This window comes from Copadichromis virginalis, linkage group LG18, assembly GCF_057382275.1.
Source record: "Copadichromis virginalis isolate Kocher_CV1m ecotype Utaka linkage group LG18, C_Virginalis_male_GT1.1, whole genome shotgun sequence".
Classification (NCBI taxonomy): domain Eukaryota; kingdom Metazoa; phylum Chordata; class Actinopteri; order Cichliformes; family Cichlidae; genus Copadichromis; species Copadichromis virginalis.
The window spans coordinates 26,671,072-26,687,893 of NC_140635.1; the positions used below are offsets into that span (position 1 = coordinate 26,671,072).

General features: G+C 37.6%; 1 protein-coding gene across 1 annotated transcript; it reads right to left on the reverse strand.

Moving 5' to 3' along the window:
- Positions 1 to 4,220: 4,220 nt before the first annotated feature.
- LOC146688073 (complement factor H-like) lies at positions 4,221 to 15,510 on the reverse strand. The gene is made up of 16 exons (XM_085440415.1): positions 15,382 to 15,510; positions 15,121 to 15,300; positions 14,491 to 14,670; positions 14,233 to 14,409; positions 13,063 to 13,104; positions 12,192 to 12,353; positions 11,550 to 11,578; positions 11,419 to 11,449; positions 8,676 to 8,885; positions 8,403 to 8,594; positions 7,568 to 7,756; positions 6,371 to 6,427; positions 5,950 to 6,111; positions 5,695 to 5,856; positions 4,887 to 4,912; positions 4,221 to 4,768 (listed from the first exon to the last, which is right to left on the reverse strand). Exons 1-16 carry the CDS (start codon positions 15,434 to 15,436, stop codon positions 4,736 to 4,738), a joined length of 1,887 nt encoding a protein of 628 aa, XP_085296541.1. The 5' UTR covers positions 15,437 to 15,510; the 3' UTR covers positions 4,221 to 4,735.
- Positions 15,511 to 16,822: the final 1,312 nt, after the last annotated feature.

Below are 16,822 nucleotides of genomic sequence, written 5' to 3' on the forward strand. Positions count from 1 at the left end.
AGCTGTCTGCTAAAACTAGCTGAAAAAGCTGAAAAGTTGCAGAAATTGTAAAAACTTTGCAGAAGCAAAGGAACTTTGCTAAAATGTAATAACTTCGCAGAACTGCAATATCTTAGAGGAAACATAATACTTGGCAGAAATACAATAGCATAGCAGAACTTTGCAGAAATATTGTAACTTACCAGAAACATGATAACTTCTCAAAAATACAAGAATTTAGGAGAAATAGTATAAGATAACAGAAAGAATATATTTAGCCAAAAATACTTAAACATTACAGAAACACTATGATTTAGAAAAATAGTACAACAGAGCAGAAATATTGTGATTTACCAGAGACACTGTGATGAACTATGAATATTGTAATTTTAAATTAAGACTATGTTTTAGCACAAATATTATAATTTGGCAGAAATACTATAATTTGGCAGAAATACTATGTTTCAGCACAAATACTCTGGTTTAGCACAAATATTATAACATAGCAGAAATACAATTATATAGCAGAAATGCTATATTTAGAAAGAAAAATATAATATAGTAGAAATAGTATGATTTAGCAGAAATACTGTATTTAGCACAAGTACCAAAAAGTAGCAGAAATACTATGATTTATCAGAAATACTATGATTGAGAAGAAGTACTAAGATGTAGTAAAAGTACTTTGATTTAACAGAATTACAATTATGGAGGAGTAATACTTTAAAATGGGAGAAATAGCCTAAAGGGAAGAGTATTTGTGCCATGGAGTGTTAACAAGAATGTCAGGTCCATATTAGAAAAGCTGGTAAAATCACAAAAGTTTGCAGAATTGTAATAAATGATGAATATGAATTACTGGTCTGTGACAGTGTATTAATTTGTAGGGAAAAAAACATGTTGACCAAGGTGGAATTGAACCCACAACCTTTGGTTTGCAGACCCGTGTCATTACCAACTGCGCCACTTGGAAAGAGAGGAGCCGCTTTGAAAAACAGGGTGATGAGGAGTCCGAATTAGATCGCGGTGAGAGGCGGAAAACCCCATTTTTTGCAGTTACAAAACGTTGTGTAACTCAAACACTGGTGTACTTTGACTGCGATTTTCATTGCTCTATGTACAACCGTCACTGAGATATGACGAGAGAGGAAACGGAAGACCTCAGATATGATTGGCTGACTGGGAAGCCGTGCAGGCCCTGATATGTGATATGTCTCTGAGTCCTCACAGAGGATTGGCTGCCTGGCAGAAATATATAGAAATAGTATGATTAAGCATAAATACTACATTTAGCAGAAATACTATATTAAGCACAAATCCTATAAAAAGCAGAAATACTATATTAAGCACAAATCCTATTAAAAGCAGAAATAGTATGATTTAGCACAATAGTAATAAGTTAAACAGAAAAATCGGAAAAGCAAAATGGACAGCTGAAAAAATGCTGAACATGCTGAGGTTCCCTCAAATATACTTGTTATATACTTGTTAATTGAAAAATATCTGCAAAAAAATCTATAACAGCCACACAATCACAAATATGTACACATAAGGAAACACACATGCACAGAGAGACACACACACAATATCCAATTCAGTCAACCAGTCTAAATATATTGAATTTGAATCTTACAATGAGATCATCCTATTAAAAGCCTCTCTCTCTCTCTCTCTCTCTCTGTCTCTCTCTCTCTCTGTCACACACACACACACACACACACACACACACACACACACACACACACACACACACACACACAAGATCCAATTCAAACATATTGAATTTTAATCTTACAATGAGATCATCCCATAAAGAGGCTTTCTCTCTCTCTCTCTCTCTCTCTCTCTGTCACACACACACACACACACACACACACACTGGGATCATCCCATAAAGAGGCTCTCTCTCTCTCTCTCTCTCTCTCTCTCTGTCACACACACACACACACACACACACACACACACACACACACACACACACACACACACAGGGAGAGAGAACCAAGTTTCTAGGTCAGCCTGGGAGCTGCTGAATTTGAATCCACCAATCAGAGAGGCTGTGTACTTTTTCCCGCCAAAACAGGTGCACACAGGCTGCACAGAGAAGGGGAGAGACACAGGATTATTCCAGTCTATTTCTCATAGTGAGGACTCCCCTCAAACAAATGACTATAATTTCCTAACCGTAGGGGCTAGAGCGGTCATTCTTACACCGTTTTGTTCAGAAGAGATGGGGGAATCTTCCAGTGTTGACAATTTATCATTAAAATATGAATTATTAAAGATATTTGACTTGTAATGCACCATAACTGAGTAGAGCGAAGCAAAAACTGCCTTGACTTGCCCTCAAACAACGCTTTGTAACTCTAAATCTATTTGGAGTATCGATATCATTCTTTCACCGTAAGAGACAGCAGGCTTTGGTGAACAGTCATGGAAATTTTCAGGTCTCTGTGGAAATCCAACAAAAAGTTATGACGAGAGAAAAAAGGGGTTCATTTCCAGAGCTTGAAATCTGAAGAAATCTGAGCGAAGGACGAATTTCCTACCCTCAAACAAGTCCAACTCATTTCAGAACGGTAATAGGTGAGAAAGAAATTCTTGAATTGTGAGCGTCAGGAGTGTCTGAAGATATACCGGGACAAGCCTCATGTCTTAACTTTGCTTCGTTAAGGAGATATGACGATTCGAATATGCCTCTCATTACAGAAATGCAGCGGTGATTTTGAACAAGCTCTCCATTGACTTTATATGGAGAGTTTTCTGACCTTGTGTTAGTCTGAGGAGATTTGCCAAAATTCTATAAATCCCACAACAATGATGGTGACATTTTCTGAAAGCCAGCAAAAATACCTACGTTTTGATGTATAATTTGTGGAAGTTGAGTGAAAATTGAGCAAGTAGCAAACAGTTGTTCGGATATGAAGTGAAAATTGCAAAACCTTCAGTGACACACTGGAAGCCAAGAGCATAGCAACGATAACAACGCATGTATTTTGTGAAAAATCACAATTTTGCAACTCAAAACTTTAAGAGGCATAAAAGTAAAACAGTAAAATATTTGAAAAAGCTGAATCATACCTGAATAGCCCAATAATTTGTGAACATTTTAAAGTTTGAATGGTTGTTCTATGTGAAAGTATGAGGAAGTAGTTAGGTTTCAAAAACAAGCAAAATTTAGCAGAATTTTGGAAGTTTTCCATTCATTTCAATGGGACAAATTAAAGGAAAAAAGCTTAATATTTTAAAAAGTATAATAGCAAAAAATAGCAAAAGTCATAGCGCACATTAGCAGAAATAGCAGAATAGTTTAAAATTTGAACGGTGAAAATCGGCTGAAAATTGTGGAAGTAGTTAAGTGCCAAAAAAAGCACAAAAAGTGGCAACTAGAATAAAGTAGAATAAAGAATAAAGAGAAACAGGAACTCAATAGTGTGGATGCTTAAAGCATCCACACAATAATAAAGAATAAAGAGAAACAGGAACTCAATAGTGTGGATGCTTAAAGCATCCACACAATAAAGAATAAAGAGAAACAGGAACTCAATAGTGTGGATGCTTAAAGCATCCACACAATAAAGAGAAACAGGAACTCAATAGTGTGGATGCTTAAAGCATCCACACAATAAAGAATAAAGAGAAACAGGAACTCAATAGTGTGGATGCTTAAAGCATCCACACAATAAATGGTTGTTAAAAACCCTAACTAAAGTAGAAGATGACTGTTTAATGGAAAAGTATTCAACATTCTAGAGATTCTCATGCATAATAATTTCTTTTATAATTTAAACTAGGGCAGGTAGAAAACTTTGATATTTAGTGAAAGATGTTAATGAACACTCTCCAATAAGAGTTACTGAATGACTTTAGGCAGTGAGATCATGGTGTTTGCCGAGGTGACAGAATGTCATCTATGTTTTGTTTTAAATTCAGTTTCATTGCTGAATCTAAGAAACAACAGACTTTAATAGAGGTTTACTAACTTTTACTTTTATATCTATTGTGGAAAAGCCTGTAATAATAATAATTCCAAGCATGCAAACTAGTATGCAAACTAAAATTCACAGGAGAGCTTATGAGACCACAAATACTGTTGAGATGCAGTTCAGAGACACAGGTTTTGCGGAGGTGAAGCCTAGAGGACAGGTGGCAGCTACAGATTTGCTCATCTGCTTTTTTCCTGAAAATTTTCCACATTATGACTAAACGAATACAAGTATGAGAATCAGGCACAGGCTGTGTTCTGAACGGTGTCTATTAAAAACTGTATTGAATTTATATGTATTACATTTTTAAAATTAGAATAACAAATTGTGGTACATGTACATGCACATGTGGTCTGTGCATGTACACACATGAAGAATTTGACATTGCAGCATCTATGAAAGTGTTCATTGTGTAGAACTCACAATCCAAACCTCTACTCGAAAACTGCCTAAAAGACTAGTTTCAATATTTAAACAGTCATTTGTAGATGTTCTAGGTATGTACAAACCCCCCAGCTCCACTCTTTTAGCAGACAAAGCAAAACAAAGACGTCTCTGATGATGAAACATTGAATTCAAACCTCAGCCAGCCGTCAACAATTTAGGGATTCAGTGTGCACATCATGTATTGAGTGCATTCAAAGTTCAAAACATTTATGGACAGTTTGGTGTTTAAAGAGCAATCAGCACTAAAACTGTACAAAGAAAAGAAACATGTTTTGTTGTTGCTCTGCAGATTCTGGTTGAAGTGTTTCAGAAAGGTCGTGTTGTCAGTTGGGTTCTCTGAATACTCTGCACACTTCCTGATTAAATTACAAATAAAACAATATTTTTCAAACTGCTGTGTAAATGTTACTCACAATTTAATATCCTTCTTTGAAATGTATATATTTGAAAAGTAAATCAAAGAATTACACTTACATAAAAAATGTCAGCTGTTGGACAACCTAAACATAATGAGACAAAAGCAACAAAGTGGGTTTGTCAGTTAGAAGCTCAGACCCAATAAACTTTATTAGTGAGGACGGATTTACTGCATTCAAAGATAAACCTGTGGAGGAAAATCCTCTCTGTTCTTAAAGAGCCAGACTGCTTTTATTCTTCATGTTTTACTTTTATTCCATATTATCATTTGCTGTCAAGACTGCTTGCAATCATAGACAATGACTCCCACTCCCTCCATAACACACTGCACAATCTGAAGAGCAGTTTCAGGAACAGATTTCTTCAAGTTCACTGTCTGAGGGGAACGTTACAGGAGGCCGTTCCTTCCTGCTGCTATCAGACTCTTTAATTCATCCACTTGGGTCAGATCCACACATGCAGAACAAACACACCTAACTGCACTCTGTTACTTTTGTACACCATAGCATATATTTGCACACATATTTTATATTTATATATATATTTATGTTTGTATTTATACCTATATCTCTATATTTATCTCAATATTTGTCTAATAATGTCTCTGACATGACATGAGTTTGGCTGTTGGAAGTTGGGGACGACTCTATAGGCAAACATCAGCTGCAGCCTTTCACAAATCAGCAATGTTAGGTTTCTATTTCATTATGTTCCTGTGTGGGAAATGTTTATTTACTGGTTTTCTCTTACTATTCTTCTTGAAATGATGTGTTAATTAGATCCTGGAGAATGAAGTTTCATGTATGTTAGCTGTTACAGGAAAAAAGAAACTGAAAGAAAAACAAGAGATCCTTTATATACTTACATGTGCTCAGAAATATTCTTCTATTAGTGCACCGAACATTGATATAATAGTCTTTTGTTGTACAAGGGAAAGGCTTCGTCTCTCCTTCCCGCATGTATTCAGGTGAAGTTTTTACAAGACCATAACGAGCATATCTAGCAGGATCCACCACACAGAACGCTTCTGCAAAAACAACAAGAAGTAAAAACCAAACATAAAAAGAATTTTAAGAACATTTTTAATAAACTTTTAGAGTGAAAATTATTTTTTTGATACCTTCACAGGTGGGCAGTTTGGACCAGTGAGCGTCACTGTAACAACTCACAGCCTCTGGACCAGCTAGTTTGTAATAACGATTGCACTGGTATTTCAAATGCATTGGACCTTCTTCCACAATTACAGCATTTTCAATGTATGGGCGGGCTCCACACGACTGAACTAAAATAAAAGAAAGTGAGTGTAACAAAATGATCATTGTTTACTCAGCTGTTTAGTTTTCCAAATCTTTGAATTCCTGTACAACGTGCTGAACCAATCAACATCAATCATTTCTGCAGTGATCAACGATTCATTCATTCATTAACGCTGGCTTCTAACTCCAATCCAGCTGCTTGTTGTCATTCATATAACTAAATTAAATATATAAACTGAATTTGATGTATATGCTGATTAAGTGGAAAGGTTGTGAGCAACTTACTGTTTATTGGTATAAGACTGTTGTCTCTGTTATTTGAATCAGAGGTGCTAGAAGATGCTGCAGGATACAGAGCAGATAACGCACATATACAGACAACACATCAGTCAGCTTCACTTTATAAACTTCTTTGACTTACAAATCAGTCCTGCTGCCAGCTGTACCTCCCTGATATGTGATCACAGTGAATCATCCTGTCCCCAGTATCCTCTTCTGTCACAACAACCCTCTGCATCTCCTCTTGCACCACGTCCATGAGCTGAGGTCTTCCTCTTTTCTCCCTGCTTGGCAGCTCCATTTTCAGCATCTTAGATCTCTGACTTCATCTCCAAATTGAGCAACCTGAGCTGTTCCTATGATGCACTCATTTCGTCAAATCTTGTTCCTGGTCACTCCTAATGAAAATCAACTCTGATGCCTCCAGCTCCTGTCTTTTTATCAGTGCCATACATCAGAGCTGGTATCACTACTGTCTGGTAAACCTTCCTTTTCTCTCTTGCTGCTATCATTGTGTCAGAGTTCACTACAAGACAGTCACCTCCACCCACTCCACCCTGCATGCAATCTTCTTCACTTCTCTTTTGCACCATCTGTTATTTTGGTTGACCCAAGGTATCTCCACTACTACTTCTATTCGTTGCATCTTTACTTTTCCACCTGCATTATCACAGTTCTTTTGCTGGTACATCAAAGAGTGAAAGTGTCAGGCCAGGACTCTGCAGTCTATTAACACCTACATGCTAGTGGACATGAGGGGGTTCACTTCCTGGCGTTCCAGGAGGAACGCTGGTTTGAGTGGGGTGTGAAGGAGGCCATTTACGTGAAAAGGGAAAGACCATCTCTGATTTGAGGGGGGAGCCTAAGGGTACATCTTTCAGCATCTTTCAGTGCTGTGATTGCAGCCATTCCCCAACTCTCTGTGAATGCTACTCATAGCCATTGATCAATGGTTTTTGATCAGTAGTTGTTGATCAATGGTCATGACAATTTGCATATTAATGATCAAGAAAATGGTTTAATGGTTTAATGCTTCCTCTGCCTGCAGGTTGAGAGGAGTTATTGTTACAAATTTGTCAGTAATGGTGCTTAAATGCACTTCTGTAAAGATCAAGACACATCATTGATCTATACTACATGGATACTATATTATTATTATATTATGTTATAGTGTGTCAAGAAGTTGAATTCATGTCCACTTACTGCAGGTCGGGCCTTGTGTCCAGCTTCCTTGTGTACAAACAGATTTTGTGTTGTGTGCTCCCTCTGCAGTGTATCCATCCTCACACTCATACTGCACTTCTGAACCTGCAGCAAACACTTCCTGGTAGTCCTGATGAACGATGACTGCATGGGGGATTTTAGGAGGCACGCTGCACGCATTCATGCTTTCTGTAAAATTAGATTTAGACTCAAAAACGTTATTAATCCCAGAGCAGGGCCGTTTGTTTGTAGTTTATTCACAGGATCAAACCCACAAAACCTACAGTCCTTAAACACTAATCATAAAAACTCCTGTGAGTTGAGTTATGGATCAAAGAAAAGTGAGGACCTGCTACTGTAAACAAATTACATAAAATGCCTTTATTAACAGCATTGGTCTCAAATTTGTTCTGTGTTGACCAGTATTAATTTGGTTGACCAATAGTTTTCATCATAGTGTGCAGACTGTGGTGTCCAACCGGATACTTACAGATACTTTGCAGTTAATCCAAATTGCTATAGCAAGAGTACTATCATCATATGTCTCCTGTATCATCTTCCCTTTATTGGCTCCTTTAAAATGCAGAATTAAATTTGACACTCCTCCTCTGACATAAAAGGTCTTAAATAAAGAGTTAAAGTTTCTAAAAGTAGAATGGGAGGCAGCACTTTCATCTATCAGGCCCTTCTTTTGTGGAACCTGCTCCCAGTTTAGATTGAGGAGACAGACACCCTCTCTACTTTTAAGATTAGCAGTTTAAGGATCTTGGAAAGAAGGCGACCAGATTTCTTTAAGTGGGTGAGCAAAGAAAGAAGAGCTATTGGCAGGACTTACCTATACACTGTGGCTGATGAGACCATTTTCCATTGTGACATGTGCTGGTTGCCCACCAACCCTTCATTGCTAGCATGCGTCCTTCGTTGCAGGTGTAGCTCAGCTTGGTGCCCTGAGAGTAAGTCTCTTGCTTTGGGGCAAAGAAGCCACCGTCCAGTGTGGGAGCATCACAGGCCTGTGTGGTGCTCTGTGCTGAAACACAACACTGAAGTAAGTGCAAAACATTATCAACCAGTGTAAATGTTTTTCTGTGAAGTTACTTGTTGTTCTCACCGTGCAGCACTCCAGGAAACCAAAGAAGAGCAAATGCAAAATATTTGATGCACATTTTTAAATCGTCCAACAACAAAGCAGCACCAGCAGTTAAAGGTAATCCACATGAGAACCAGCTACTTATCACAACTGTCACCCGAAAGTTTGTGCAATCACCTTGGCCCTTCCCATTTTGTGGGATGGAAAAAAGTTCGTACACATCCAAAACAACTTTTGAGAAAGAACGGGAGAAAAACCAGTATATATAAATATAAATATATATATAATAAATATATTTATATATATTTATTTATATATATATAAATAAATATATATATATAATAAAATATATATAAATGTTAGAGCTCTGATCTAAAACTCATGAACTTCTTTCTTTTACAGCTAATTTATCGAGACTGGGGTTTTCCACAGCTTCTTTTCTCAGTGCTTTTGTTACATATCGTTACATCTGTTGATTTCATGCACACACCAACATCTTCCCGATGTCTACAAAACTTCTCATCACCCAGAAAATGAAGAGAAAATTGTTGGTTTTACTTTGCCGATTAGTTTGGTTTAAACATAGTGATTTCAAATTACATTATTCATGACATTTATTATTTCAGTGCGTATTGAATGAATAGAGCAACACATATTTTGCATTGATTTTATTAATCACACAGTGGATGTTGTGTTTGGGACATTTTCTCTGAAGCGACTCGAAATATTTACTTTGAAACATCAAATCAATGAAACTATTTACAGTCCAAATTTCAAAGTCATTTTAGATGGCCTACCACTCTGTGGCCGAGTTGCTGTCGTTCCCAATCACTTCCACTTTGTTATAATACCAATAACAGCTAAGTGTAAAATATTTAGCAGCAAAGAAATTTCACAACTGGACGTGTTGCACGGGTGGTGCATCCTATCCTATCACTGAGCTCCTGAGAGCGACTCATTCTTTCACAAATGTTTGTTGACGTCTGCATGCCTGAGTGCTGGATTTTATAAACCTGTGGCCGAGTTTATTTTAGAAAAAGTTCAAGTAGGGACTCGGTCACCGTGATGCCTTTAACAGGCCACAGCTTAACAGCCATGGGATTGAAACTTTAATGTCACATCAAATTAGTGGCTGTACCACGCATTTAGTACATGCAAAAGTGAGCTGTGAAACATTTCTGCATCTTAGTCACTGTGAGCTTATTCATTAGGGTCCAAATGCAGGACTCAGAGGCTGCCATGATAAGATATAATAAAGAATGAAGATGACATGTTATGAGTACATTAAGTGGAGAAAGGAGGTGCTGGGCCCGATCCAAGGGTGAGAGAAGGATACACCCTGGACAGGTCGTCAGTCTGTCTGCAGTTGTGGCGTATTAATTCAGTTCAGTTTAATTCAGTATACTTACACTTGTATACATTTTTACACTTACACCTACGTTATCATGTGTATGTTCAGTAAGGACGATCTGTAAGTGTTCATCTGTCTGCTTTCTTGGCTGTTTGGCTGCTAGTCTGTTCATCACGTCACTTCCACTTTTTCACGGTGTCCTAGTCAGTGCTGACATCATTGCTCCACTCCAATCATCTAATCTGATCTAATTGCTTTTACTTTTTCCACACAGGGGCAGGTGGGTTTGAATAGCTTTATATCTCTTAATAAATGAAATCGTCATTTTTAAAGTGGATTTTGTATTTACTCAGGATATCTTTGTTGAATATTACAATATGAAAATAATTTTTTAAAGCACTGCATGTTTTAAGAATACTGTATTTCAGGGTTTACACATAAAAATTCAACCTTTATGCTGAGTCTAAGAAATCATTGTCCTGTTAACATAAATTACAAATTGTAAATTAATGTCAAAAGTGTTGGGAAAAGTGATTTTGTTATGACTTCTTCTCAAATGAGATACAGCAACTATTTCAGTCAGACTTCAGAGCTTTTCATAGTTCTGAAAAAGATTTGTTGAAGGTGATCGATTATTTGTGACTCACATTAGATTCAGGAGATATCACAGCCCTCATTATTTTGGACATTAGCTGCTTTCTGCTTTTGATATTGTGAAGCACAAGAATCTTTGGGCTTGGCTCAAATGTTGGGTTGGATATAAGAACTTTCTCTGTGTCTGATGGTCAGTTCTTTAAATCTTCTGCTCCTGTTTCTTGGACCAGGACACCAAATGAGTGTTTTTGTGCCGTCACAGACCTCTGACATTTTAAGCCTAAATATCAGTTGGACAAATATCTACTAAAAATCTTTGTTTAAATATAAATGTGTTAATAATATCTGTTTAAATTATTTCCTGAGATTATTTTCATGTTGGCTTAAAATAAAATATCTCCCTATGCTCTTACTGAATCTTCTGCATGCTTTTGGTCACTAACCAAAGCCAACACCATCATGAAGTAAAACAAATCAATAAACTTGTTCCTGTCTGCTTACTATAGTGTTTCCGTTATTGTTATTTATTAAATAATATTTTGGTGTGCATAGTAAAAGAACTGTTCTACACAGTTAGCAGACAAAGCAATACAAAGACGTCTCTGATGATGAAACATTTTATTCAGACCTCAGCCAGCCATCGACACTTTATGGATTCAGTGTACACATCATGTACTGAGTGCATGAAAAGTTCAAATCATTTATGGACAGTTTGGTGTTTAAAGAACAATCAGCCCCAAAACTGGACAAAGAAAAGAAACATGTTTCATTGTTGCTCTGCAGGTTCTGGTTGAAGTGTTTCAGAAAGGTTGTGTTGTCAGTAGGATTCTCCGAATCTATAGCAGTCAGGCTGATTAAAACACAAACAAACAGCTGAGTAAAAAACATCAAGCACATTTATTTCAAAGAAACTATATTTGTTTGAAAATAAATCAAAGAATAACACTTACAAAATGTTGAAATTCATTTCCATCACAGCCTAAACAAGAAGCAGATAGTTTGTCAGTTAGAAGCTCATATCGAGTAAACTTTATCAGTGAAGACTGATTCACTGCATTCAAAGATAAACCTACAGAGGAAAATCCTCTCTGTTCTTAAAGAGCCAGACTGCTTTTATTCCTCGTGTTTTACTTTTATTCCACATTAACATTTGTTTAAGTTACTTCATTGATGTTTTTGAGGTTTTGTAACCATAACAAACTGTTTTGTGGTGATTTGGGGGCAACTGGAACAAGTGTGGATGCTAAACACTAAAAAACTTTGTTTCTGTGATAAAGAGTGAATCTCCTGCTTTGTGTGATGTGCTGGGACAAAGGCAGATAGAGGAGTTTGGCTGTTGGAAGCTGGGAATGACTCTCCATACAACAACATGAAGCGGGGGTGTCATTCCTATAGACAAACATCAGCTGCAGCTTTTAACAAATCAGCAATGCTAGGTTTCTATTTCAATATGTTCCTGTGTGGGAAATTTTATTTACTTTTCTTTCACTATTCCTCTTGTTTGTGTATCAGATCCCAGAGAAGAAATTTTGTTTGCTGCCAAACAAAAAAAGAAACTCAAAGAGTTAAAATGTAAAGAGATAAATACTTACATCTGGTGAAATCTAGCCTTCTGTTAGTACACCGAACACGGATATATTTGTCTCTTGCTATACAAGAAAAATATTTATCTTGTCCTTCCCGCATGTTTTCAGGTTCAGCTGCAGCAACACCATAATGAGCATATCTAGCAGCATTCATTACACAGAACGCTCCTGCAATAAAATAAAAAAACAGTAAGAAGAATTTTTAGGTAGTATTTTTAATAAACTTTTGGAGTAAAAATTATTTTTAGAATTTTGATGTCCAGTGGTTCCTCTACCTGATGAGAGCAGATAACTCATTAGTTATATGGTACATGCTGCATTGATTTCATAAAGACATGGACTGCAAGGCAAATACACACTCATTCATATCTTATTTATGTCTAAAACCTGCCTCCACCTGAAGGTTGTCCCCCACTGACAGCAGGGTCGTGCTGTCCTCTGCCCATTCCCCCCAATGGTTGGTGACAAGAAGAGGTCACAGCACAAACGGCAACAGTTCATATTTTTAACCTACTCATTTAAGTCGTGAGTTTTATTCAGGTTTTCTTTCAGGTAAAAAAAAAAGTAAAAAAAAAAAAAAAAGTAAAAATGTAATGGGTCAGAAGCACAAAGGGCTGTTTTATTAACATGGAGAATAATGAGATGATAACTTAGAGCTTCCTCAGATCTGTGATAAGGGTTGGGGTGAAAATTGAAGCCAAATAATCTACTAAGTGCTCAAAATTTATTGGTTGCCGTTTTCTTTTTTAATGCTTGTCTTGCAAGTCTTGTTTCTAAATCAAAAATGAGAGTCAAAGATAAATATCTGTGTCCAAAAATGTTCCAATAGTCTAAGAAATGAGATGACTGGATCCACTAATTAATATGCTTCACTTACCCTCCGGTTGTTTACCACTGCCAGCTCCACTTTCTCTTCTGTCTAAATGAAAAACATGCTTTAGATTTAAAGTATACACAAACACAGAGATGAGGTGCACGGACAAAACGATTAAAAATGTTCACGAGTGATGGGAGAAGGGAGCGAGAGATTGTCAGACGGATTGGTGCTGCGGCCGCAGTGATGCAGACGCTGCACCGGTCCATCGTGGTGAAGAGAGAGCTGAGCGTAAAAGCGAAGCTCTCAATTTATCGGTCGATCTACGTCCCTACTCTCACCTATGGCCACGAGCTGTGGGTAGTAGAACGAGATCGGGGATACAAGCGGCGAAAATGAGCTTCCTCTGAAGGGTGGCTGGCCTCTCCCTTAGAGATAGGGTGAGAGGTTCAGCCATCCGCGAGGGGCTCTGAGTAGAGCTGCTGCTCCTCCACATCGAAAAGAGCCAGTTGAGGTTGTTCGGGCATCTGACAAGGATGCCTCATGGGCGCCTCCTGGGTGAGGTGTTCCAGGCATGTCCCAGCAGGAGGAGGCCCCGGGGCAGACCCAGGACACGCTGGAGAGATTATATCTGTCGGCTGGCCTGGGAACGCCTTGGTATTCCCTCGGATAATCTAGAGGAGGTGGCTGGGGAGAGGGAGGTCTGGGCTTCTCTGCTTGGGCTGCTGCCCCCGTGACCCGGCCCCGGAAGAAGATGGATGGATGCATGGATGGATGGACCCTGTCTGACACTCTCTTCACCTCCACAACACTATACACATGTGCTTGCTTTAAGGACATTCCTATTCTGTTTCTCTCCCAGGCTACTTCATGGTTTGAGTCCACCCCCAATTTTCATTTGTATTTCTTTTGTGGCTTACTAACTGGTGTTGTTCTATAACTAATGATTTGCAAGTCTTGTTTGTCAGTCAAAATAAAGAAAGATGTGTGAATGAGTGTTTTCAAAACATTGCTACAAGGTATATCTATATTTTATAAAGAGAATAAATAAATGGTTTAATACTTCCTCTGTCTGCAGGTTGAGAGGAGTTATTGGTACAAACTTGTCAATAATGGTGCCTAAATGCTCTTCCGTGAAGATCAAGTCACACCATTGAGCTGTACTACGTGGCTACTATATTATTATAATATTATGTTATAGTGAGTCAAGAATTTTAACTCATGACCACTTACTGCATGTTGGCACTGGTGTCCAGTATCCCTGTATACAAACAGATTTCTCGGTGTGTGCAGTGTATCCATCTTCACACTCATACTGCACTTCTGAACCTGCTGCAAACACTTCCTGGTATCCATGAATGATGACTGCATGGGGGATTTTAGGAGGTGCACTGCATGCACTCATACTTCCTGTAAAAATAAAAAGCCATGAATAGAAGCAGAAAAAAAGTGTTGAACAGCTAACTGGAGTCAAACATGTGGCAGACTTACTCTCACAGACTGGTGCAGAGGACCATTTTCCATTTCCACAGGTAGTGGTGGTGAACTGGTTTTGGTGCTCAAATCCTCCATCGCATGTTATCGTTAGTGTACTTCCATCCTCATACCAGCCGTTTGAGTTTTTAGGGTACTTTCCATTGGGAATAGTTGGTCCAAAACAGGCGCTTTCATCTGAGGAAGAACAGACCAGAGTCACCATCAACACTTTGAGATTTTACAGAGTAACTATAATTACAACTTTCTGATTGCGAACAGCAACATGCCGCATTAAATGTTGTGAATAGTTAATTCAAGGAATTACTGGAAGAAAGTTTTCGTTATTATTCCTTGTGAGAGACTGAAATTCCTAGTTTGTAATTCTTAAAAAATACGATAATATAATTTTTTTATACTTGACACAAAAACATTAAATTAAACTTCACAATTCTTCAATTGGATTTTATTGCTTTTTATATTTATTTACTGAAATAATCAGATTTCATCGTTCTTTTTCCTCAATTGAGTTGATTTTTTTTTTTTTAGCAAATCTAAACTAATTACATTGTTCCTTAAGAACAGAATTTCATTTTCATCTTTGGTAAAAGATGGTAAAAGAATTCACCATTCCCGGGACTGACCTACCTATACATTGCGGTTCATGAGACCATTTCCCACGTTCACAGGTACTGGTTGCCCACCAACCCTCCACTACAGGTTTATATCCGTTATCACAGGAATAAGTGATCGTGGTTCTGTCAGAGTAAGTCTCTTGTCTGGGGAGAAAGTTACCATGAACCAGTCTGGGAGGATCACAACCCTGTGCTGATGTACAATAAAGAAAATTGTTTAAAATCCCACATAAGTCTCACATTTACAAACTATAACAGAATTGAATCTTCTTACCTTGAAGCAATCCAGGAAACAAAACGAGGACAAATCCAAGAGTCCTGAGACACATTTTGCAGCAATGAAAGCACGATGTGAAGGCAGAGTAAAGAGCCGTGTTCTGCTGGACGAGTTAATAATTGTTGGGAATTTCCCCCAAAGAACTAAGAAGTCAGGACACAGTAAACATTGCGCTGAGTAACTCTGGCTCTGGTCCATATTTCTTAGACATGTTGTATAAACAAACTATTGCTGTCAGTAGATTAAAAAAAACAAACCTTAATTAATCTCACAATTTTCTGTAATTAATCACGATTAATGGCATATACTTGATCAACAGCCTGGTTGCATATACATTTTTTTTCAACTTTATATTTAAGCTTGTAACTGACATTTATGCAATATAATGAAGTAAATGCAGAATAAACACAAAGAATGTATGCTTAAATTCAAAGAGGATTTGTGTAGTTTTCTTCAATCTTTTAGCACAGGTTCTCTGCTGTGAAATATACCTTAAAAAAACTATGTACTAATAAGTAAGTATACACTAATATTTTAAGCTGGAGGTGCTTCGGTGAAAAGAAAATTCCTTCTTGCACAACGTGCATAATACTTTATGTTGGTCGATTGTTCCATCTTGTTATGTTTTAAATACTCAAATTTCCCATTGAGAGGGCCAATGTGCGTTTATCATTTTCCATATTGAGTTGATTGGGTCAGCTGCCCGTTAGTGGCATATTGAAATATTGACTTTTTTTTTACCAGTAATTTATGTTCTAGAATCGATTCTCGTATTAAAATATTGATATTTTAGTACTTTGGGGAAAATTTGTAGTTTTTCTTTAACAGGAACACAGTGGAAAGAAACTATATCATTCGGATCGTCTAAATTAGAAGGAACTACTTCTTCTTACACATTTCACAGTCATATGCAAAATATGGCTGTATAAATGTGTCGCAGCCCCTTGGCGTGCGCACTCACAACAATGTGTGTGTGACGGAGTCATGTGTGGACGTATTTTACCTCCACAAACAGCCAAGACGCGGTGGCAACACCACTAACCTCGTCAAACACCTCAAATCATATCACAGAATATGATGAGCTTATGTTGAGGCGAACTGAAGAGGAGGAGAGGGACAGGTGCTGCTAGGGAGAGACAGATGTCTCTTGCCAAGTCCTTTAGTGTTCCAGTCAGGCAACATGCTCAAATAGCGCACAACTTCAGGTTTTTTATTTCTATATGATTATTCTGCATCATTAATAATAAGAACAAGTAGACTGATTCTTCTCTGGAGAGAGACCTGACCTCTGTGGCATCTGTGGTTGAAGTTTCCATAGTGACAACTGCTACAGATGGGTCCAGTGACTGTTGGAGAGGCTTGATGATGACAAAAGTTTCAGACTCTATTATTAACATGCCTTTGTTATAGCTATACTTCTCTATATTTGCTAAACTGT

What these genes read in the sequence shown, in the direction of transcription:
- LOC146688073 (XM_085440415.1), bottom strand. Translation starts at nt 15,436, where the DNA reads ATGTGTCTCAGGACTCTTGGATTTGTCCTCGTTTTGTTTCCTGGATTG. An exon ending in GTTTCCTGGAGTGCTGCACG is followed by an intron (nt 8,595 to 8,675) that starts GTGAGAACAACA and finishes GTTGTGTTTCAG; the next exon opens with CACAGAGCACCACACAGGCC. An exon ending in AAGAATATTTCTGAGCACAT is followed by an intron (nt 4,913 to 5,694) that starts GTAAGTATATAA and finishes CATTATGTTTAG; the next exon opens with GTTGTCCAACAGCTGACATT.